Genomic DNA, 23,510 nt, shown 5'->3' on the forward strand with positions numbered 1-23,510 from the left:
GCCGGCGGCTCGCAGCCCGAGGCGCCTCAGCTCCTAGAGCCCCGCGCCGCTGCACCGGCTGCCACTCTCGAGGGGCCGTGTGTGTGTGTTGGGAGAAGTGGGGTGGGGATGGCCGCAGCGGGGTCTAGGAGGCCGAGCTCGTAGGGGAGGGCGTCATGGAGGCAGAGCAGCGGCCGGCTGCGGGGGCCGGCGAAGGGGCGACCCCTGGGCTGGACGTGGCGCCGTCCGCTGCTTCGGCGCCTTCGGCCGCGGCCTCAGGTCCGATCCCTGGGGCTGCGCCCGAGCCTAAGAGGAGGCAGCTCGGGACACTGCTCCAGCCCACGGTCAACAAGTTCTCTCTGCGAGTGTTCGGCAGCCACAAAGCCGTGGAAATCGAGCAGGAGCGGGTGAAGTCAGCCGGGGCCTGGATCATCCACCCCTACAGCGATTTCCGGTACTGGGGGCTCGGCGGGGAGGGCGGGCGAGGGACCCCGATCCTCATGCTCGGGCTGGAGACCCCGCGGGCCAGGCCCGCCCCACCCTCCACGGCCACTTCTCCCGCCCAGGGGGCCGTGCGGCTGGAGGAGAAGCACCTCCCCCCAGCCGAGCCTGGGAATTCTTGGTCAGGGTATCCCCGGCTGGAAGTCCTCCCAGACTTGCCCAGCTGGGGACGCCAGGACCAGGGCGTGGATCCCCAGACACCTGGATTTCCCGTCCCTGACGCTGGGGCCCCAACTGGACCACAAGACTATTGGGAATTTGGGGATCCAGTCCTGCTTGCAGGGGACTGGGATAGTTGATGTCAGATCGGGACCAACCTGGACTCTGCTCCCTCCTACCTCTGCCCCTACCCGCAACACCTACCCGCTTCATTAGGACAATCCACCAGAAAAAAAAAAATCGGAGACCTTGGAAGGCGGGGACGGGGGTATCTAGACCCCAGACTCCCCCAACCCTCCACCTCGGGCTGCTGTCCCTGGTACTGAAGTCCGGGAGCAGCGGAGTGGGCCGGCTCTAGGCAGCAGAACAAGTACAAGACCACCGCCCAGATAGAAGGGACCAGGGTGGGGGTGGGGCCATTGCACAGTCCCCATCAAGCTGTACCTCTACGTCAAGGTCGCTAGGGGAGGAGAGCAGGCCTGTCCTTGGGGGGAGATGAAGGACAGTGTCTGGATGAGGTGGCTGGGGGTGTGCCAAGCCTCTAACCCTGGGAAGGAGAGAAACACAGAGCCAGTGGCATGAAACCAGAACCTAGATTTGCAACTGGGGACCCAGACACTACCTCCAATGCACAGACTTACACACTCCCTGAACGTGCTGCCTCCTCCCATTGCTCTCATCTTGGCTGCCTTGGGCCCCCTCCTCCCACTGCACCCTGTTTAGTCTCCTGTGACTCTCCCACCACTCCCCCGCCCCATTCACCCTCAGATGAATGCCCCTGAAGCCATGTATCCCCCTTAGGCTGCTGCTGCTGCTTCGTCCTCCCCACTGCATCACCCGCAGGGCTTGTGACTGCCTGTGAGTCAGGCTGTGAAGATGCTCCTGTGGTGAAGGCAAACCCTCCTTCCGTCCCCTCTTCCCAGGGAGAGGCTCAGGGCTCAGGGGTTTGCTGTAGGTCAGGAACATGTAGTGCAAGGGAACTTCCCAGACTTGAGGCCCCAGTTGAAAAGGTTGATTTTACCCTCCCAGCCTGCAGGGGCCGGGGCCCTGTGCTGAGGCTGGGATTAGCTGTGTCCTAGAATTAATCCACCTTAGGTAACTGAGTCCCGCAGATTACCCAGTGATTGACTGAGGGCTTCACCCAGTTCCCTCCCACCCTTCCTCTGTACAGCTTCTGCCATCCATAGCAGAGCAGCTGACCCCTGCCCATGCCTGCCTTGGCCTAGCCAGAGTCCTGGGGGTGGGCACGCAGAGCTTGGAGGAGAAGACAGGTGCGGCTGTCCCTGTGTCTGGGCAGCCCTGATGGAGATGCTGGGAAGAGCAGAGGGCATCTCTTGGGAAGTCCAGCTCAGATGGGAGGCTGGCCCGTTCATACCCACCTGGGCCGCAGACCAGCAGATCCCAGCCAAGAAGCAGGCTCTGTGAGTCTGTGTTGGCGAGGAGGCTGGGGAGGGTGTGAGGAGCTTGAAATGGGCATTGAGCTGGAGACAGGAGAAGCAGCATCCCTTTCAGAAATCTGGGGAGAAAGAGAGGGTGAGTCATAATACCAACAGGCTGCACGGCACCGCCACTTCCATTGTCTCGGCGGAGCTTTGCCAACAGCCCCGTGAGGTCAGCAGAGGGTATTTTTTTTATTTTCATTTTTTTTTAGCTTGAAAGTTTTATTTACTTGAGAAATGAGGGAGAGAAAGAGAGAAAAAAAAAACAGAAATATCGCATCTGCGGGTCATCTTCCAAATGCTGTCAGCACCCAGGCTCTCTGAACTCACTCTGGGTCTCCCACGTGGCTGGCAGGACCCACATCCTTGCGCCATTACCTGCTGCCTCCCAGGGCGTGCATTAGCTGGAGTGGGGAGCACACTGAATTCAGGCATCCGAAATGAGACGTGTGCCTCCCAGCCAGTGTCGTCACTAATTGCTGTGACAAGAGCTCACCCCATTATAATTTTTTTTTCTTAAATATTTAAGGAGCAAGCATTAGCCTAGCAATTGCAGTGCTAACATCCTGTATTGCGGGATCTCCCCCACAGATTCCTGTAGTACCCCTTTGCTAGAGGGGACGAGCCTACTGCCCGCCACCCAGCCTCCTGTCCCATGAAAGACAAACAGTCGGACAGGGATTCTGTCTAAGCAGTTCTGATTTATTGGGGAAATTCAGTTTCTTATATAGGGTAAGGGATACCCTCAGGCCAGGAATTTCATGAATTCCAGGAGGGGAGAAACTAGGAGCCAATTACTAGGAGAATGACTGCGGAAGCCACCTCCCATAGGCCAGGGGTAGGTGAGCAAAATGGCCCTGGCCAATCAGTCTTTGTTTGAAACTACGTGACTCCTGCCCTGGTTCACGCCCAGGACTCTGTCCTTGGCTGCCATCTTGCCCGCAGTGACCTTGACTCTTAGTCGCCATCTAATTGACTTAGAGACCCTTTTGCCCCTGAGCCCCACACTGCATGGCAGTACCTGACTTGATACCCAGCTCATGCTCCCGATTCCAGCTTCTTGCTGGTGTGCAGATTCTGTGAGGCAGCCATGATGGCAGGAGGCAGCGTGTCCCTGCCACTCCACAAGGAGAACTGATGGAGCTCCCAGCTATTGGCCACCAGCCTGCCCCAGTCCTGACCACCACAGGCTTTTAAGCAGTAAATCAGAGGGCAGGAGCCCTCTGTTTCACTTAATCTCTGTCTCTTAAGAGTATATACATGTGGGGGCCTGGTGCGGTAGCCTAGTGGCTAACATCCTTGCCTTGCATCCTCTGGGATCCCATATGGGTGCCAGTTCTAATCCAGCTTCCTGCTTGTGGTCTGGGAAAGCAGTGGAGGACAGCCCAAAGCCTTGGGTCCCTGTACCCGCATAAAAGACCACTCTGAGCTCTTGGCTTCAGATTGGCTCAGCTATGACGATTGCAGCCACTTGGGGAGTGAATCAGTGGGCAGAAGATCTTCCTCTCTGTCTCTCCTCCTTTCTGTATATCTGACTTTCCAATAAGAAAATCTTTTTGTAAAAAAAGTGTATGTACATGTTTTAAACTCCATGTTGCAAAAATAAGTGTTTAGTGACGACATAGACTGTATGCCTTAGCACCTGTCTAGATCAAGAACTACAATAATGCCAGCACCCTAATGCATCCCCTCTAGGATTCTCACATTCTTTTCCAGACTCACCATCCTCATTCTTTTTTTTTTTTTGTAAGATTTTTTTTTAAAAGATTTATTTTTTTATTTTTATTACAAAGTCAGATATACTGAGAGGAGGAAAGACAGAGAGGAAGTGGAGCTGCCGGGATTAGAACCAGCAGCCATATGGGATCAAGGCGAGGACCTTAGCCACTAGGCCACGCTGCCAAGCCCAACCATCCTCATTCTTGTGGCACTCATTTCCTTACTTTTTGAATAGTTGTGGAGATCCTGCAGCTACGTATATAGCTTAGTCCTGCCTGTCTTTGAGCTTTATGTCAGTGGACTCACCCTTATGTATCCGTGCGTTTCTTGCTGCTCTTGCTCAACACCAGATTTTTCAGATTGCTAGGTGATTTTGTGATTGTATAGTGTTTCAGGTCATGAATATTTCAGAATGCATTTATCTGCTTCGTTTATGGACCCACATTCTTCTATTGGTGTACATTTGGGTTGTTGCCAGATCTAATGCATCTGTGAACATTCCTGTAGATAAATTCCTGGAGTGTGTTTTCACTGGGTGTAGGGATTCCTAGGAATGGCATTGCAAAGTTGGCTTAAAAAAATGCAAGTATTTAGCTTTTTTAAAAAAGATGTATTTATTTTTTATTACAAAGTCAGATATACAGAGAAGAGGAGAGACAGATTCACTCCCCAAGTGACCGCAACGGCCGGTGCTGTGCCAATCCAAAGCCAGGAGCCTGGAACTTTCTTCTGGGTCTCTCACGCAGGTGCAGGGTCCCTAGGCTTTGGGCCCTCCTCGTCTGCTTTCCCAGGCCACAAGCAGGGAGCTGGATGGGAAATGGAGCTGCCGGGATTAGAACCAGTGCCCATATGGGATCCTGGTGCATTCAAGGCGAGAACTTTAGCTGCTAGGCCACGGCGCCAGGCCCAGTATTTAGCTTTTTTAAAAAAGATTTATTTTATTTTTATTGGTAAGTCAGATATAGAAAGGAGGAGAGACAGAGAGGAAGATTTTCCATCTGCTGATTCACTTGCCAAGCGGCCGCAATGGCCGGAGCCCTGCCGATTCAAAGCCAAGAGTCAGGAGGTTCTTCCAGGTCTCCCACGTGGGTGCAGAGTCCCAAGCTCTGAGCTGTCCTCAACTGCTTTCCCAGGCCACAAGCAGGGAGCTGGATGTGAAGCGAGTCTGCCAGGATTAGAACCAGCACCCATATGGGATCCCCGTGTGTGCAAGACGAGAACTTTAGCCACTAGACTACTGCGCCAGGCCCAAGTTTTTAACTTTATTGGAAGATGATGAACTATTTTCCCCAAATCAGAGTCCTTCCGATCCATACCCCTGCCTACTGTAGATGGTCTGCCCACTGTTCCCCATCCCTCATTTTTAGCATACTGTCTCCGGTCCACCTGGTGACCGGTGTGATGTGTATCAGCTGAGCTCCTCCCTCGCCTCCCACCTTAGGTTTTACTGGGATCTGATCATGTTGCTGCTGATGGTGGGCAACCTCATCATCCTGCCCGTGGGCATCACCTTCTTCAAGGAGGAGAACTCCCCACCCTGGATTGTCTTCAACGTCCTCTCGGATACTTTCTTCTTGCTGGATCTGGTGCTCAACTTCCGCACAGGCATTGTGGTGGAGGAGGGAGCAGAGATCCTGCTGGCCCCGCGGGCCATCCGTACACGCTACCTGCGCACCTGGTTCCTGGTTGACCTCATCTCCTCCATCCCTGTGGATTACATCTTCCTCGTGGTGGAACTGGAGCCCCGGCTGGACGCCGAGGTCTACAAAACAGCCCGGGCCCTGCGCATTGTCCGCTTCACCAAGATCCTCAGCCTGCTGCGGCTGCTCCGCCTCTCCCGCCTCATCCGCTACATTCACCAGTGGGAGGAGGTGGGGCGGGGAGGTGGGCAGGGGGGCTCTCGCACACTCCTCTGGGCTGGGATGGCATTGTGGCGGGGCGGAACGGGGGAGAGCTCCTGGTGGGAGGCACATGAGCTCTCTCCCAAGTTGGTAGGGGTGAAAAAGCAGGGGCAGAATGAGCCGGAGCCTGGGATGGGATGGTAGCACAGGAAGGTGAAGCACTGAAACAAGTCTTCAGGGCTGGTTGGCACTGGATGGAAGGGGGATTGTGGGAAGAGTTGGATTTCATCTTCAGGGACGCAGGTTTAATGGTACAGCCTGGCCTCCACAATCCCATTGCCTGCAGCCAGATCCCATTTTCTTATTTACTTGGTGAGACCTAGTTTCATTTTGTGTGAATTGAGAATGTCAGATGTATTGGTCTGGGACAAGGCTGTAAGGACTACAGGAGTCAGTGTACACAGTGTTCAGAGAGCGAGCTGGCTCACAGCATATTCTCAGTAAACTAGCTGTGACTGTTACTGGACGGGAAAAGCGCTCTTGGTGTTAACCCTTTCAGGTATATGCCGTGTGGGTGTCTCAGGTCTCCCAGTCCACGCCTGGGCAGCACGTTGCAGGAGACCTCACTGTGTGATTCTGGGCGATTGGCCCCTGTGTCTCCATTAATGAGGTGACCGATACAACCTGCTTCACATTACCTATAAATCTGTCCAAGTGAATGGTAGCCACAATTTTTTATTTTTAATTTCCCTTCCTAGGGGCTAGGCCTCTGGAGGGAGAGAGAGAGAGCAAGGCTGGGGATGGAGGAGGAGAAGCAGGGGCGGGGGGCTCCCGTGCACAGCAGCCCCTCCTCGGACTCCTCAGATCTTTCACATGACCTATGACCTGGCCAGCGCTGTGGTTCGCATCTTCAACCTCATCGGGATGATGCTGCTGCTGTGCCACTGGGATGGCTGTCTGCAGTTCCTGGTCCCCATGCTGCAGGACTTCCCTCCCGACTGCTGGGTGTACATCAACCGCATGGTGGTGAGCAGGCCCCACCGCTCCACCTCTCCCGGGCCACCACAGGGCTCTTCCGCCCCAGCAGCAGGGACGGCACAGGGAGCAGGAAGTGGGAGTGAATGAGAAGGCACCAGGAAGGTGGGAAGAAAAGGAGAGAGCAGGCAAAGTGTGTGTGTGGGGGGGATCAAGACAGAAACCAAGCCCCCCTTTTGCCTCAGGGGTTCCAGAGCCCAACTTCAAAGCCCCAACCCCATCCCACCACCCATGGGAGAAGGTCTGGTGCAGAAGGGGTCAGCCAGGAGGAATGAAAGAGAGGAAAGGTGGCAGGCAGAGACTGACACTCTGCCACACCCCTGGCCCCACCCCTCCCACCAGAACCACTCCTGGGGCCGCCAGTACTCCCACGCCCTGTTCAAGGCCATGAGCCACATGCTGTGCATCGGCTATGGGCAGCAAGCACCTGTGGGCATGCCCGACGTCTGGCTCACCATGCTCAGCATGATTGTGGGTGCCACATGCTATGCCATGTTCATCGGGCATGCCACTGCCCTCATCCAGTCCCTGGATTCTTCCCGGCGCCAGTACCAGGAGAAGGTCAGCAGGGACTTGAGAGGGAGGAGGTGGGGCGTGGAGGGCTGCTGGGGCCTGGGTAGCCTGACTTGAGGCACGTGCTGATGATGCTTCTGTTGTTGGGTCTCTTGTGTCCTGTCCACTTGTCCCATGGCCATGTGTGAACCTTTTGCTTGTGTGGGTCTCCATGCCCTTGTCCTTGGGCCTACCTACCCCCTCCATATCTGGGTTTTCCTGAAGTTTCTGTGTGTCCCCCCATGATCCTCACATCCTCCTTGGCCCTGCCACTTCTGGCATACCCCCCACCTCACACGGCTTTCCCCCACCCTGTTCGGGTCCCACCCTTCTGTCTGTGTTCTCGTGCACTCTGGCTGTGGGCCCGCCCCCAGTACAAGCAGGTGGAGCAGTACATGTCATTCCATAAGCTGCCGGCTGACACGCGGCAGCGCATCCACGAGTACTATGAGCACCGCTACCAGGGCAAGATGTTTGATGAGGAGAGCATCTTGGGCGAGCTGAGTGAGCCGTTGCGGGAGGTGAGGCTGGGCTCTCCAGGGACCAGGGCTTCTGGGGGAGCTGAGAAGGGGCGCCTGGGGTGGTTAGCACCGCTTCTATGGGGAGGCAGACTGATAGAGGGTTCCATGCGAAAATTCTAGGCACTTGGGGCCCCTTCCATGGGTGGGAGCCTTTCTTGAAAGTCTGATGAGGGTGAAGCATCCATGGGGAGGGTGGCTGCAGGGCTCTTCATTGGGGACGGTGCTCCCATGAGGTTTTGTGGGGGTGCTGAGAGCTCAAGCATGCTCCCAGGCCCAAGACAGCAGTCCATGTTTTAACAGGTCATGAATCCCAAAGTTTGTTTTCTGGGACAGAGGAGTTTAGTGGGAAAGGGCACAGCCTGCCTGACAGGTCCCTCTCCTGCCCAGGAGATCATCAATTATACCTGCCGGGGCCTGGTGGCCCACATGCCGCTGTTCGCCCACGCTGACCCCAGCTTCGTCACCGCGGTGCTCACCAAGCTGCGCTTTGAGGTCTTCCAGCCGGGGGACCTCGTGGTGCGTGAGGGCTCCGTGGGCAGGAAGATGTACTTCATCCAGCATGGGCTGCTCAGCGTGTTGGCACGCGGTGCCCGCGATACCCGCCTCACTGATGGATCCTACTTTGGGGGTCAGCATGTCTCAGGGAAGGGTGGGGGGGTGCTGATAAGTAGAGGACCGAGGTCAGCTGTTCCCCAGGGTCAGGGTCTCTCCCAGGCTGTGTGTGGCAGAATCACAGAGTTCCAGGCCCTCCCTCCCCAGGGACCCTGGGACCCAAAGCACCTTGGCTTTAAAAAGCTGTGCCAGGGCAATCTGGAATGCTAACCAGGGCACCAACTAGTGGCCAGAGGGATATTGGCAGCCCCTCAAATAATGAAATCCTTGGAGCCCCAGAAGCGAAGGAGAGAGAGGCAGTAGGTTCTAGGTGGAGCCATGGGTTTGAACTTTCAGTGGTACTGCCCAGGTGCTGCAGCAGGGAGGAGCCATTTCTGGCAGCTACTTGCCTCATCCCCTCCCTCAGTTCTCACTATCCACATGACCATGGCATTGCTTTCCTTCTCCAGGGTCACCCTTGGCGTTCATTCAAGGTGATATGGGGTACATAGAGTGGGCACCTCAGGACAGAGCAGTTAGCGTGCAGTGGGGAGCTGGGCGTGAGGAGGCTAGCCAGACTTGCCTCTTGGGCTATTTTGATTTGGACAGCAGAAGGACGGAGAGTGTACAAGTCAGGAGAGGGACACTGCTCAGCGCCGTTAGGGAGCCTAGTGGACTTGGGCAAACGTCTATTTCTGCCAAGCCTGGGGATGCTCCCAGGACTGAGAGAGCTGCGTCAGCAAGCAGGGGCCCTTTCTGGGGCTGGGGGGTCTGAGTCTCCTGCCAACCTCCACAGAGATCTGCCTCCTGACTCGGGGCCGGCGCACAGCCAGTGTGCGGGCTGACACCTACTGCCGCCTCTACTCTCTCAGTGTGGACCACTTCAACGCTGTCCTCGAGGAGTTCCCCATGATGCGCCGGGCCTTTGAGACCGTGGCCATGGATCGACTGCGTCGTATTGGTGAGGCCCATTCACCTTGTCTGCATTGTGTCCCCGGCTCTAGAGCTTCCGTGTCATACCCCACTGCACCTGCTTCTGGCAAATGCTCCCAACAGGCCTTTCAGCTCTGCCTCACTGCCTCCATCTCTCAGCATGCTGCTGCCAGGGGGCTGAACCCCAGGCCTGGGTCCTCCTTTTCCCCACCAAGGACTAGCCCCCTGACTGACACGCCCCTTCTTCCTCCAGCCCCACCCCTTGGTCCTGTCCCTTGGCCCTCTTCTTGTGATCCAGCCTCCACCCTGGATTCCTTCTCTTTCCCTGACTCCTCCCCTGGGGACACCCCGTAGGCAAGAAGAATTCCATCCTGCAGCGGAAGCGCTCGGAGCCGAGCCCGGGCAGCAGTGGTGGCCTCATGGAGCAGCACTTGGTGCAACACGACAGGGACATGGCTCGAGGGGTCCGGGGCCTGGCCCCAGGCACAGGAGCTCAGCTGAGTGGAAAGCCAGTGCTGTGGGAGCCCCTGGTGCACGCACCCCTGCAGGCAGCAGCTGTGACCTCCAACGTGGCCATTGCCCTGACTCACCAGAGAGGCCCTCTGCCTCTCTCCCCTGACTCCCCAGCTGTCTTCCTTGCTCGCTCTGCTCGGCGCTCAGCGGGTTCCCCTGCCTCCCCACTGGTGCCTGTCCGAGCTGGTCCTCTGCTGGTCCGAGGACCCTGGGCATCCACCTCTCGCCTGCCTGCCCCTCCTTCCCGAACCCTCCATGCCAGCCTGTCCCGGGCTGGCCGCTCCCAGGTGTCTTTGTTGGGCCCTCCCCCAGGGGGAGGGGGACGGCGGCTGGGACCTCGGGGCCGCCCCCTCTCGGCCTCCCAGCCTTCGCTGCCTCAGCGGGCAACAGGTGATGGCTCTCCTGGGCGCAAGGGCTCAGGAAGTGACCGCCTACCCCCCTCAGGGCTCCTGGCTAAGACTCCAGGGACAGCTCAGTCCCCTAGGCCGCCACTGCCAGAGTCAGCCACTCCCCGGGGCCCCCAGCTCTCTGCCAACATGTGAGATCCTGGGAAGACTGGCCTTAGCTCTGGGGGTGGTGCGCATGTGCCTGAGGGTCAGCGCCTCTGGGCGCAGGCCAAGGGGCCCTGAAACAACTCTATGAAACTGTCTCCCCTCCAACCATGAAGATGTTCCCTGTGTCCTCAGCTCAGACCCCCTGCAGCTGTCTGACATTTTCATCTGTGCCCTGTTCCCCACTTCATCATATGTTCTGAGTGCCTGCCCCAGCTCTGTGTGTTTCCACTGCCAAGTAGAAGTGACTTGAAGTCCTCCAATGAGGGGATGCCCCTGGCCATGGTCCTGCCAGGTGCAGACCTAGGCCTGTGACCCCTCATCTTGACTAAGCACAAGTACTCGCCACCACCATCACTGCCAAGTAACTTAGGCATCTCTGTGTCCCCACTGATGAGAGCCCACAGGTTCTGCCTGGCGTGGTCATCTTCCTCTGTCCCTCTAGCATAGCTGGGCACTGCCAGTGTCCTGTGCCCACTGCTGCCAACAGATGTCTTAGTTTCTGAGTGTGGGCACCTCCTCCCCTGTGCCCTCTTACTGCCACTTGTGGACCTCCTTCCTGTCCACACCTCCTCGTGAGGATGCTAACCTGCTGCCCAGTTCCCTGCTATCCATCTCTGTGCTAGAACTGTCCTCCAGGAAGTGGACAGCCCCTTCTGCGCTGTGCCCCCATCCTGCAGTGTTCCTCTTGAAGCTAAGGAGTAGCTGGCATCTCCTTAGTGTGCAGTCTAGATCCCCACCCCCTCCCCCAGGCGGGGTGGGGGAGCCAGTGTCTGCCTCCTTATGTGACATTGTGTTCTCTCCCTTGTTATTTGTTTATTCACGTGTTAATTTATTTACTCATTTGCTAATTTGATTTCTCGTCTGTCTGTTCATTTTGCCCACCCATTCCTTTATCTGCCCCCCCCTACTCCCACTCTCCCCCACCTGGCAGGGAGGAAGGAGGAGGAGCAGGAGGAAGCAGGGCCCCTCCACACCAGCTCTGGTGGTCCCTGCCCGAGTCTGACTCCATCAGCCATCAGCCGCAGTACTTGAACCCGCCCCCTTGCTGGGTGAGGGCAGGAGGGCCTGCCCCAGAGTGGGAGAGGGACCACTCTGATCTCCAGTTTGAGTTTCCTTCTGAGTTTGTGCTGTTGGCGCAGGGGGAAAGGAGGGCCCCTGTGGTGCCCAGGCCTCGGGCAGGGCAACTTAGCCGGCACCTCTGCCTTCTCAGGGAAAATAACAACCCTTCACCCCTGCACGTGGTCCCCTTCCCTCCTTATGGTCCCCTCCCACATTCTTCAGTGTGGCCAGAACCAGAGACCCCTCATTCTCCCAGAGGAAATTCCAGGGTCGTGTGTGTGTGTGTGTGTTGTGGTGGGGCAAGTTTTATAATCACTCCCAAACAGCTGGGTTTAAAAAGAAATTAGAGACACTCACTTTGGCTGCTGATGTGTGTGTGGTGGGGGGGCGGGGGACCCCTTGGACACGCAGGCATCCCCGGGTGCAGGAGGTGAAGTACCAGGATGTGTGAGCCAGCAAGGCATCGGGGAGCCTACATAGCTCTCCTCGGGCATCCGTCTACCCCAGCGTCCCCTCAAGCTGGTTCCGTGATGTCACTGTTAGTCACCGTGGAGAGTGGCCTGCCCTGGTTGTGAGGCTGTCAGGAGGCGATGGTACTCCTTATCATGAGGACCACACAAGGAAATGTCGGCACACATGAGAACATAGATGTGAACAATTTTTAAATAGTGGTTCTATGGAGACAGTGGACAAGACTGCCCTAACTGCTCTATCTTCAACTCCCCAGAGACAGGAGGAGTAGGGGGAGAGAATTAATCAGCCAAGCTGGGATTAAAGGCTTAGGGCATCTTAGGAGCCAGCTGAGCGGATTGGATGCCCCGAGTGCCACTGGTACTGCTGGGTGGCCAGCGTGGGATCGGACACAGACTTTGGGGTCCTGTGTGACATGCAGGGGGGAAGGGTGCCAGGGACTGGGGCTGGATGACAGGTAGGGAGGGCAGAGGCCAGGCTGTGCGGGCGGCTGAGGGGCCAGGGAGAAGATGACAATGGGGCGCAGAGGTGATTCAGGTCGGAGAACAGAGGTGCATCTCAGGATACGCTCAACACCCGCATGATGTTGGTATATCCTGAGCCAGGTCGCCAACCAGTCACCACGATCACCAGGTCCCCAACACGGATGAAGCCACGGAGCTTTCCTGGAAGAGGAGGAGGGGATGAGGGCCCCAGGCCAAGTCCATTCTGAGAGCCGGTCACCTGCCTCCATTCCTCCAGGGCCCCATGGAGGAAACTGACCACAGGTGTGGTGGCTTGCGGCAGACAACAGAGCCCAGCCCCAGTGAGGCATATCAAAGCGGCTGTTTCCAATCGTGGGCGAGCATGGGGTGTGCTGTTGCTAAGCAGCAAGCCTGGCCCCCTGAGTGGCCAGGCTGAGAGGTCAGGTTTGAGCTTGCCAGACTGTCTAGTTTTAGTTCCAGCTGGAGGTGGGGGTGCTGTGCGCTAGGTTCTCCCCCCACCGCCCCTGCCTTTGCCTCTGGCTCATGATGCTATTGACACCAGGCTTTAGCCCTGTGCAGGGACAGCAGCTGGGCGACATCTGGATAGCCCCATCCCTACCCCCCCCCCCCGCCTCCTGGCTCCTCTCTTTCCTTAACATGACACCCTCCTCTTCAAGTAGCAGTGGGAGGCTGTATGGAGGAGCTGATGGATGCCAGACCAGGGATGAAGGAAGAATTAGATAGCTTACCGCTTTCGATGCCAAATTGCACTCGGCGGTCCACATCATCTGCCCACACAGCTTCGGGGGGTTCCCTGTACAGCAAGGGGAACACGCCCCGGCACAGGTGGACCTGGCGGGCAGCCTGGGCAGAGCGGGTGACAGCAATGACTGCGGCCCGAGGGCGATACCGGGACAGGAGCTGGGCTGAGCTGCAGGAGGCAGGCAAGGTTAGCCCAGGCAGTGGAAGGGCAGGGGGGCCAGTGAACAGGGCCCTGGGGCTGGTTCCAGGCCTTGCCAACAAGCTGTTGTACTGTGCGACTTTCTCTGGGTCTGGTGTTTCTCACTGTGAGCCCTTCCTGCCACACAAGGAGGATATGAAATTGCAAGGAAACATCAAATAAGATAAGGAGGGAAAAAAAAAACATGGAGAATTTTTATCTGAAATATAAGGGAGAAAGAGAGATCTATCTGTTGGTTCACTCCCCTAGATGTTCCTAGCAACTAGGGCTGGGCCAGGCCAAAGCCAAGAGTTGGAAATTCAACCTAGGTGAATGGCAGGTACTTGAGCCACCACCTGCTGCTTCCTGGGGTGTGCATTAGCAGGAAGCTGGAACGGAAGCAGAGCCTAGATCTGAATCCAGCATGCTGTTACAGGAGAAGGGCGTCCAAAACAGTCTTAAAAAAAAAAAAAAGACTTATTTATCTATTTGTTTATTTGAAAGACAGAGTGATAGAAAGGGAGGGAGAAACAGAGATCTTCCATCCTTTGGTTCACTTCCCAAATGCCTGCAATCAGCCAGGATTGGGCCAAGCTGAAGGCAGGACCCAGGAACCCCATTCCAGTCTTGCACATTAGTAGCCAAACACTTGGACTGGTTTCCACTGCCTTTCTAGGTGTATTAGCAGCAAGCTGGTGGTAAGCAGAGCAGCTGGGACTCAAACTGTCAATCTGATATAGAATCCAAATTTCAAATGGTGGCTTAACTTGCTATGCCAAACACCCACACCTGGCTCTGCTTCGGATCCCAGCTTTCTGCTAAGAAAAATAAGTAAACTCATGCAAAATAGGCTATTAGAGGTAGGTGTTGTGATGGGGCCAGTTAGGCCCCAACTGGGCATGCCCGCCTTGCTTATAGGAGTGTCCATGAGTCCTGACTGCTCCGCTTCCCCTCTGGCCTCCTCCTAAACACAGTAGGGAGGCAGCAGCAGATGGGCCTGTACTTGAAGTACATGACGTCAGCCACCCACATAGGAGACCCGGTGACTTCTGCTTGGATCATCCAAGCCAGTTGTGGGCATTTGGGGAGTGAACCAACAGATAAGAAGATTTCACTGTGTGTGCCATTCTTTCAAACAAATAAATAAATCTACAAGACTGATGTGGTGGCTCACCAGCTAAATCCTCCACTTTGTGATGCCAGCATCCCATATGAACACCAGTCTGTGACTCAACTGCTCCACTTTTGATCCAACTCTCTGTTTATGGCCTGGGAAAGCAGTGGAGGATGGCCCAAGTCCTTGGGACCCTGCCCAATAGGAAGCTCCTGCCCAATAGGAAGCTCCTGGCCCTATTGAGAATATACATTTGCACAATCCTTAACCTCCACAACAGCACTGATGTCTGTTAGTGCTCGGAGTGCCACAATGACCACGTGACACCTCACTGTGAACCCAAGCAAGCAGCAGACTCAGGGACCGCAGACTTGCACTCAGCCCTCCAGGGCCTTTCCTGGCCCCTCAGCCTCAGCAGGCTCTGATGCACTTGCTCTAAGTTCTAGGAGTCCAGACAGCCTTGATGTAGTACACCTGTTGAAGCTGCCACCTCCCTGCAGCCTGCTGGAGCACACTGGCAGGATTCCAAGACCAACCTCTCCCAGGCTCCAGCTCTGAGAGCCACCACTCTTTTTATCCCACCTCCCCTGACTCCACCCCCTCAGTCTTGTCTGTGCCAGGCCAGGGTCTTCTCACCGGCCAGTTGTTGTCAGCACAATGATGGCAGCAGCACAGCACTTGAAGGCAGCCTCCACAGCGCCGATGGCCGTGACCTCAGTGGGATCGCGGCTCAGAGGTGCTGCCCTGCGTAGCTCCTCGAACAGTTGCCGGTGGTACACGGCGGCCTCTGCTTCACGGGCAATCTGCAAGATGCCAAGAAGTCAGGTGCCTGGGAAGGATCATGGCAACCCAGAAGAAGTTTTTGCCTCTGGTGTGGAGTTGCGTACCGCATGCTGCATCTTGACAGCCTCCACTGGGAACTTGCCCTTGGCTGTCTCTCCGGACAGCATGATGCAGTCGGCCCCATCCAGCACAGCATTGGCCACATCACTCGTCTCTGCCCGTGTTGGCCGGGGCTTGGTGATCATGCTCTCTAGCATCTGACAGGAGGTGGGTAGGCAGCGAGGAGCAAGGTTGGGGGGGAACACAAAGGATGCCAGATGAATCAGGAACCTTGCCCAAGCTACTTGTCTGCCATGTACACTCTGAGAGCCCCGACAGCTAGGGTCACAGCCCCACGATCAGTGGGTACCCTTGGCTTGGTTTATTTACCTGTAGATGGGAGGAGGGGGGGTCACAGCACATTTCTGCCTCACTCTGCTGACTGTACAGCCAAGAGTGCCCTGGGTCTCGGGGGGAGGGGGAACCTACTCTCAGGCTTCTCCCTGCAGGACCACTGCCAACCTACACCTCCACCCCTGCCCCCGCCACCGGCTTCCGGCAGCACACCTGTGTGGCACAGACAACAGGTTTGCCCGCCAAGTTGCAGCGCCCGATCATCATCTTCTGGGCCAGGAAGACCTTCTCAGCCGGAATCTCAATGCCCAGGTCGCCACGTGCCACCATGATGCCATCGCTCACCTCCAAGATTTCATCAAGCCTGGGTGGGGTATAGGTGAATCAGGGCCCAGGCAGAGCCAGGAGGCGCTCTGGGAGAGGAGGAGCTGGTAGTGGGGTGCAGCTAGGGCCTCGTGAGATCAAGAGCAAAGCTCACTTCTTGACGCCTTCGTGATTCTCGATTTTGCTGATGATCTTGATGTTTAGTCCTTCAGGCCCCAGAGCAGCGCGCACAGCAGCCACGTCGCTGGCTTTGCGAACGAAAGAGGCAAACACGATGTCCACGCCTTGCTCCACCCCAAAGCGCAGGTCCTTGATGTCTTGTTCTGACAGCCCAGGCAGGTCCACTTCCGCACCCGGCAAGTTCACACCCTTTCGGCTGCCCAGGAAGCCGCCGTTCTCCACCAGGGTCACCAGCCCCTCTGGGCCTGCAAGCACACAATGCAAGCGGCTTCCAGCCAGGCGGCCGACGAGGGTCCCAGCCTGGTTCTGATGGCAGTGAGGTCAGGTTCTCCCGTCCTCGCTCAGGGACCCCTTCCTGCACTGAATGGCTATGGGGGGCCACCTGCCACCCAGGGTGATCGCCCCCGGAGTTCTGCCGCTGGGGGACCCCAGGGACTGGCAGAAGGTGCGCCTGCCTGGGGGGAATGGTGAGGGCAGGAGGACGTGCACACCGATTTTCTGCACCACAAGCGAGATGAGCCCATCGTCAATGTAGATACGGCCCCCGACTGCCACGACATGGCTGATGTTGGGGTAGTCCACCCACACGGTGCTCGCGTCCCCCCGCGTCTGGAAGGCCGGGTCCACAGTCACCAGTACCTGGGAACCCTTCACCAGCTCCACCTCGGCCTCAGGGCCCTGGAGGAGAAGCGCAGCGGGACAAGCATGTGAGCCTGGAACCCAGCGCCCCAGTCCTGCCCCTCGCCCAAACTCTCTGCAGCCCTTTCTCCACATGGACACTGCGGCTGCCAGGCGGCCTCTCACCCCCTGCAGGACTCCAGTGCGGATCTCAGGTCCCTTGGTATCCAGGGCGATGGCCACAGGCCGGTAGCTGAGCGGAGATGTCGCAAAGCTCTCCACTGCCTCCCGGATGTTGGCGATGGACTCGGCGTGGTACTGGGAGCGAGGGATAGGTGGAGAGGGGAAACCCACCGTGAATTTGAGGGCCAGGTGGCTAGGATTTGGGGACCTCCGCGGGAGCCTCACCCTCCTCCCCTCCATCTCCAACCCGGCCCCCTTCCCCACCCCTCCTTGCCCCACACCTCATGGGAGCCGTGGGAGAAGTTGAGTCGGGCGATGTTCATCCCGGCTTTGATCATCTCCTTGAGGCGCTCCACGGAGCGAGATGCTGGCCCTGTAACCCGAGATGGTACTCACCCAAACCTGGGTGACAAACCCATGGCCGTTCTGAGGGTCCAGTTACCTGCTCAACCCCTGCTCGCAGGTCACACAGCCTCCCTTTCCCTCTCCATGGGGAGGCAATACTGTGGGATTCCTGGAAGTGGTGTCCCCTGCAACGCCTGAGGTAACTTGGCAAAGTGTTGCAGGTTAGGGGCAGACTGGGGCGGTGCAGCAGTGGTATCCAGCTTGGGTTCTGGTTAGAGCTCCAGCTGTTCCACTTCCCATCCAGCTATCTGCTAATCTGCCTGGGAAAGCAGTGGAGGATAACCCAAAGCCTTGGGACCCTGCACCCACGTGGGAGACCTGGATGAAGCTCCTGGCTTATGGCTGGGACCTAGCCATTGAGGTCATTTGGGGAGTGAACCAGCAGATGGCAGTTGTCTCTCTTGTAACTGCCTCTCAACTGTATAAGGCTGCCTCCACATACCCATCCTGCCTCCTTCACCCATCTTTTTTTCTTTCTGAACATTTATTTTTACTTTATTTTATTTTTATTGGAAAGACAGTTATACAGAGAGTAGGAGAGACTGCGAGAAAGATCTTTTGTCTACTGCTGCATTTCCCAAGGGGCCATAATCTTAAGCCAGGAGCTTCTTCCAGGTCTCCCACATGGGCACAGGGTCCCAAGGCTTTGGGCTGTCCTTGACTGCTTTCCTAGGCCACAAGCAGGGATCTGGAAGGGAAGTGGAGCATCTGGGATATGAACCGGTGCCCATATGGAATCCTACCTCATGCAAAGTGAGGATTTAGCCACTAGGCTACCACAACGGGCCCTCACCTGCCGTTCTTGGGCCTTGCAGACCTCCACTGCTTTCTTTTTCTTGTATCTTTCCCAGCCACATGTAAGCCTGCTGCTGTTTTCATCAGTTCCAGTCCTGGTTCTTTCCATTAATTAATTAATTTATTTTCATTGCAAAGTCAGATATACAGAGAGGAAAAGAGAAAGAGAGGAAGATCTTCTGTCCGATGATTCACTCCTCAAGTGACCACAATGGCCAGAGCTGCGCCAACCCGAAGCCAAGAGCCAGGAACCTCCAGGTCTCCCACGTGGGTGCAGGGTCCCAAGGCTTTGGGCTGTCCTCCACTGCTTTCCCAGGCCACAAGCAGGGAGCTGGATGGAAAGTGAGGCTGCAGGGGTTAGAACCTGTGCCCATATGGTATGCTGGCATGTTCAAGGCGAGGACTTTACCTGCTAGGCTACCGTGCCGGACCAAGTTCTTTTAATTTCATGAATGTATTTGAAAAGGCAGCAGAGAGAAAGGAAATAAGACAGAGAGAGCTCTTCCATCCTCTGATTTACTCCCCCAAATGGCTGCAACAGTGAGATCTAGACGAGGTCTAATCTAGGAACTGGGAACGCCATCCGGGTCTCCCATGTAGGTACAGGGGCCCAAGCACTTGGCCATCTCCAGCTGCTTTCCTGGGTGCGTTAGCAGGAAGCTGAATGGGAAGTGAGTAGCAGAAACTGGATCTGTATTCTGACACAGGACATCAGCATCTCTTGGTCGACCTGCCATGCCACAGTGCCACCTTGCTCTCTCTTTGTTCTTTGCTCAGCAGCACACCTGCTTGCAGGAGTCACCTGGACCTGCTGCCTCCACTCCCCCTCCACTCTTTCTCCCCTGAACCTCTTCCAAGCAGATGTCGGCCTGCTTCTCCCAATTGCCCCTGGTCAAGGTCATCAAGAAACCCTGGGTTGTGGCTAAATATGAGGGTTTAATTTTTTTATATTAAAAATCTGCAGGGGGCTCGGCGATGTGGCCTAGTGGCTAAGGTCCTTGCCTTGATCCCATATGGCCGCTGGTTCTAATCCCGGCAGCTCCATTTCCTCTCTGTCTCTCTTCCTTTCAGTGTATCTGACTTTGTAATAAAAATAAAATAAACTTTTTTTTTTTAAATAAATCTTTTTTAAAAAAATCTGCAGGACCTGGCACAATACCCTAGTGGCTAAATCCTCACCCTGCATCTGCCAGAATCGCATTTGTGTGCCGATACGTGTCTCGGCTGCTCCACTTCCCATCCAGCTTGTGGTCCGGGAAAACAGTACAGGACGGCCCAAAGCCTTGGGACCCTGTGCCCATGTGGGAGACCCTAAGGAGGCTCCTGGGTTCAGATCAGCTCAGCTCTGGCCTTTGTGGCTACGTGAGAAGTGAACAGAGGATAGAAGATCTTTCTGTCTGTCTCTCCTCTGTGTAAATCTACCTTTTCTAATAACAAATAAATTAATTTTTAAAAATGCAATGTTTTATTTATTTCAAAGGTAGAATGGCAGTTTCCATTCTCTGGCTCATTCCCCATTGGCTGCAGCATCCCACCTGCACTGTCCTGCAGAGTTTCCCTGGCCTTGTGGCTGAGACACCACCTCCACTCAGGCAGCTCTCAGATTTCCAGCTCCAACCCAGACCTTGCTCCCAAGTCCAGAGCTGCAGCTCTGCCTGCCTATTCCATATCCCTTCTAGATGTTTCCCATGCTTTGCAAACTCACCGTGTCCTAACATACTCCTGATCTCCCCACAAAGTGTCCCACTACCTGCTAAAGCATCCTCCTAGGTCCTCAGACTAAAAGCCTTGTAGTCAGCCTGGCCTCCTTGCTTCTTTGCCCACACCTCAAGCAGACCTGCTCCATCAGGGCCTGCTGGCAGCTCTCCCTTCAGACCACATGCAGAATCTGACCACTTCTCACCGCCTCCGCGGCCACCACTTGGGCCGAGACAGAAATACTGCAGCAGCCACTTCTGCCCTGGCCCTCGCCCCCGCCCGCCTACAAATTATTTTCAATCCAGCAGCCAGGGTGATTCTCCCAGAATGGAAGTCTCAGCTTGCCTGCCCCCTGTGTTGTAGGTCTGTTTCCTTTGGAGGAGAATGCAATTCAAGCCATTGTGGCGGAGTCCCCCTTTATTAGTGTTTTATTTTATCTGAAAGGCAAGGGTCACACAGCAAGAGACAGAGATCCTCCACCTGCTGCTTTACTCCCCAAATGTCAACCATGGCCGGAGCTGGGCCAGTCTGAAGCCAGCAGCCAGGAGTCTCCTCCGACCTCCCATGTGGGTGCAGGGACCCATCTTCCACCACCTTCCCAGGCCATCAATTGGGAGCCATATTGGAAGTAGTCTCCAAGACTGAAATCAGTGACTATATGTCATATTTCTTTTCGTTCTTTCTTTTTTTTTCCTACCAGTGACTTTATGGGATGTTGGTGCTATGGGTGGAGGCCCAGCCCACTTCACCACAGCACCCCCCCCACCTATCCCCGACTCACATTCTGAAAGTGGCCTGCAAAGATGCACTGATGGAGGATGCTTGCTGATGCTGTGGTTACGTCCCCTCTGGGGACATCCGCAGCCCACGTCACTGTGCTTGGTTCTAGCTGCAGCGACTCTGCCTCAAGTCAGCTGCCTGCTAAGGAACACCCTCTGGGAGGCAGCAGATGGTGGCCCAAGAGCTTGGGGTGCTTGCCTTCCATGTGGGAAACCCTGCTGGAGTTCCTGGCTCCTGTTTCTATCCCAGCTGTTCAGGAATTTGGAGTGAGGGACCTGTACAGCAGGTCACCCTTTCTCCCCTCTCCCACTCTCCACCACTACCTTTCAAATAAAATGAAATGAAATAAATAAATATTTAAGAGGCTGCACTTGAACCCATCTTCCTGCCCCTCTACCCTGATAACGATTTCTTGCTGCTCTGGCTTCCTTGCTCTGTCTGCCTGCCCCCACCCCTGGTATCCGCCCTGCTCCCATCATGTCTGATTCTTCCCTCTCCTGTCTCCTTGACTCTCTGCTCAGGCCTCATTTCCCTAATAACGGTGACCTTGATTGCTATTTAGGGGCAGCAACCACTCTCCTCCCCTTCAGCACCCCATGAAGTCTCTTACCATATTCTATTTTCTTTCTTTTCCTCATAGCATCACTTTCCAACATGCTAAATGATTTACTGTTTAATCATTTATTGTTTATTACTTATTACCCCACCCAGCTAAGCTGTCAGTTCCTCCAGGGAACAAGCGTGTGTGTGTGTGTGAGTGTGTGTGTGTGTGAGAGAGAGAGGGGAGAGAGAAAGAGAGAGAGAGAGAGAGATATTGAGAAACGCGTGAGAGAGTGCCACCCTCCGGGCTCCAACCCTGATGAGCAAGTACTCCACTCACAGCTGTTGAATGAATGGCCTCAGCCAGGGCCAACATGGAGACATCTCCAAGGAGACAAAGGGTAAGGGAACGCCTTCAAAATCGGCTCCCCTCCGCCATGTCCAGGGGTCCCTCATGTGGGGCTGAGACAGTGCTTACCGATGGTAGCGATGATGCTGGTGCTACGGGCAGCCACGGGCTCTGAGTCAATGTCCAACAGGCAGAGGTGTTCCAGGAAGGTGTCTGCCATGGCTGCTGGTAGTTGCTGCTGCTGGAAAAAGGTCGTGCCCAGCTCCTGGGTGAGCTGGACTACACTGGCTCGCCGCAGGTACCCAGCTGGCCCTGTGGGGGGACATGGAAGACCAGGGGCTGTGAGGAGGGGCTGCCTGCCTTTCCTCTGCGCATTTGCCTCCCTGCAGACTTCTTGGTCCTTCCCTGTGCACCGGGGCATACCCTGAGTGGTTCCTGGGAGCTAAGCATCACAGGTTCACTATACACTAACTCACCGGCATCCTACCAGGCACTTCCCCTAAAGCACTTGGGACTCAGTCCCATTTTACAGACAAGAAAGCAGAGCCTGATAGGGATGCAGCAAATCACCCCAGATCATACAGCTCTGACAGAAGGGATGCAATTCAAGCTTCAGTTGGCCTCTGGGCTGCAGCTCTAGGCCATGAAGTTGTTTGAACTCCTCCAACTCCGGTCTTCAGCTGCCCTCTCCCCACAGCTCAGCCCTCCTGATGCCAAGCCCCACAGGGGTCTCCTCATTGTGCACATTCAGAATCCCCCAGCTGCTCTCTCAAGGTTCCCCTTTCCTTCCCCCCAGCGACCTGCTCCCCACCACCTTCTCTAGTTTCCCCCAGCCCATCTTAGCACCTCCCCCTCCAGGCCCAGGTGTTGCAATCCCCTGAGCAGCTCAACCCCAAGGAACCTGGCCCCCAGGCGCACCTTCCATGCAACTAGCACACTTTGCAGCCTCTGCAGGTCTGCTTGGCAGTGTGAGGCTGTCAGAGATAGAAGCCTGGCTGGGCAGGGCAGGAGAAGGGGGGAGCTTGGGCCTGGGGACTAGTTAAAGTGTTACCAGTGTCTTTGCCGGCAGCGGCAGCTCTGTATGCCAAGGGCCAGAGTCCAGCAGCCACGGGAGTGCCCTGTGGCACCCATGCGGCAGCCTCCTCTCTGGCTTGTCTGTGAGGCCTGGGACAAGATGCCTTGACCAGGGTCCAGAATTTATAGCAGGGGAGCCTCTCACAGACCCGGGTCCCCCAAAGGCTCCTACAGTAGTGGGAGCGCCCTCTACCCCTACTCCAGATTCCTGCCCTCATTGCCCCCTAGGCTTCCGTGTGCACGCGCTGCTTGCCCCTTACCTCCTGGAGCCCCAATCAGGAAGGACTTGGCTAAGTCTTTTTGGGACTTAGAGACCCATGACCACAGTGGCAGGGATGCTGTGTCCTCCTGCACTGACATGTTCCCGATGTGGAACTGGGACTGCCGGGACCTGCAGAGCGGGAGGGCTTGTTCACAAAACTGATGGTCTTATCTAAGGGAGCCAGAGAATAGCACAGGGGCACACCCAGCAGGCAGCCCCGTCCCCACGCTCGGTCCCTCCCCCAAGTCTGCCCACTTGCTGCTCCCCCACCCTGCTTCCTCTGTCTGATACCCGTCCTCCTTCCCAGGGGAGTCACGCTGCTCATAGACTTGACCAGAGCTGCTGCTGCTGTGGTTGGACACCAGGAACCACAATGTCTTCTTTGTACTTGACAGAGGTCATACCTCTGAGAGTCTGGGCCCACTTTCAGAAAAGGAAGGGGATCCCGGGGATAGGGAGGTGAGTACAGCCTGCGCCCTGGGTCTCTTCCACATTTTGCTCCTGCAAAGGCAGCAGCCTGGGTCACATTGACCCCACTAGTCTATTCCTGTGGACTTGCACCCAAGCTGGGGCCTTGAGCAGTGCCAGGCATTGATAAAGGTTTCTAGATGATTTCTGAAGTGCTCAAAGAGCATGCTGAATGTGGCCACGACCTTTGAACTCTCACAGAGCCCCTCACTGCAGACACACCCAACCGGATGGGTTTTGGCCTTTGCCGCCTGCCATGAGACCTCACGGCAG

The 23,510-nt window shown here is 56.1% G+C and overlaps 2 protein-coding genes across 4 annotated transcripts; one reads left to right on the forward strand and one right to left on the reverse strand.

Moving 5' to 3' along the window:
• On the forward strand, positions 1-11,483 carry HCN3 (hyperpolarization activated cyclic nucleotide gated potassium channel 3). 2 transcript variants are annotated; one of them, XM_004589004.3, is made up of 8 exons: positions 1-433; positions 5,239-5,668; positions 6,503-6,664; positions 7,016-7,234; positions 7,600-7,746; positions 8,134-8,374; positions 9,134-9,298; positions 9,625-11,483. In XM_004589004.3, exons 1-8 carry the CDS (start codon positions 156-158, stop codon positions 10,323-10,325), a joined length of 2,343 nt encoding a protein of 780 aa, XP_004589061.1. In that variant the 5' UTR covers positions 1-155; the 3' UTR covers positions 10,326-11,483. The 2 variants fall into 2 exon arrangements, with proteins under 2 accessions (XP_004589061.1, XP_058516377.1); XM_058660394.1 differs by lacking the exons at positions 7,016-7,234; positions 7,600-7,746; positions 8,134-8,374; positions 9,134-9,298; positions 9,625-11,483 and having other exon boundaries at positions 5,239-5,681; positions 6,503-6,654.
• Positions 11,484-12,053: 570 nt separating this feature from the next.
• On the reverse strand, positions 12,054-22,892 carry PKLR (pyruvate kinase L/R). 2 transcript variants are annotated; one of them, XM_004589005.2, is made up of 11 exons: positions 22,768-22,892; positions 21,563-21,745; positions 17,148-17,239; positions 16,870-17,001; positions 16,557-16,743; positions 16,040-16,310; positions 15,775-15,925; positions 15,273-15,425; positions 15,022-15,188; positions 13,081-13,262; positions 12,054-12,532 (listed from the first exon to the last, which is right to left on the reverse strand). In XM_004589005.2, the coding sequence occupies exons 1-11, from the start codon at positions 22,865-22,867 to the stop codon at positions 12,426-12,428; spliced, it is 1,725 nt and encodes a 574-aa protein (XP_004589062.2). In that variant the 5' UTR covers positions 22,868-22,892; the 3' UTR covers positions 12,054-12,425. The 2 variants fall into 2 exon arrangements, with proteins under 2 accessions (XP_004589062.2, XP_058516378.1); XM_058660395.1 differs by lacking the exon at positions 22,768-22,892 and adding an exon at positions 22,352-22,409.
• Positions 22,893-23,510: the final 618 nt, after the last annotated feature.

The sequence above is a fragment of the Ochotona princeps genome, chromosome 2 (genome assembly GCF_030435755.1).
Source record: "Ochotona princeps isolate mOchPri1 chromosome 2, mOchPri1.hap1, whole genome shotgun sequence".
Classification (NCBI taxonomy): domain Eukaryota; kingdom Metazoa; phylum Chordata; class Mammalia; order Lagomorpha; family Ochotonidae; genus Ochotona; species Ochotona princeps.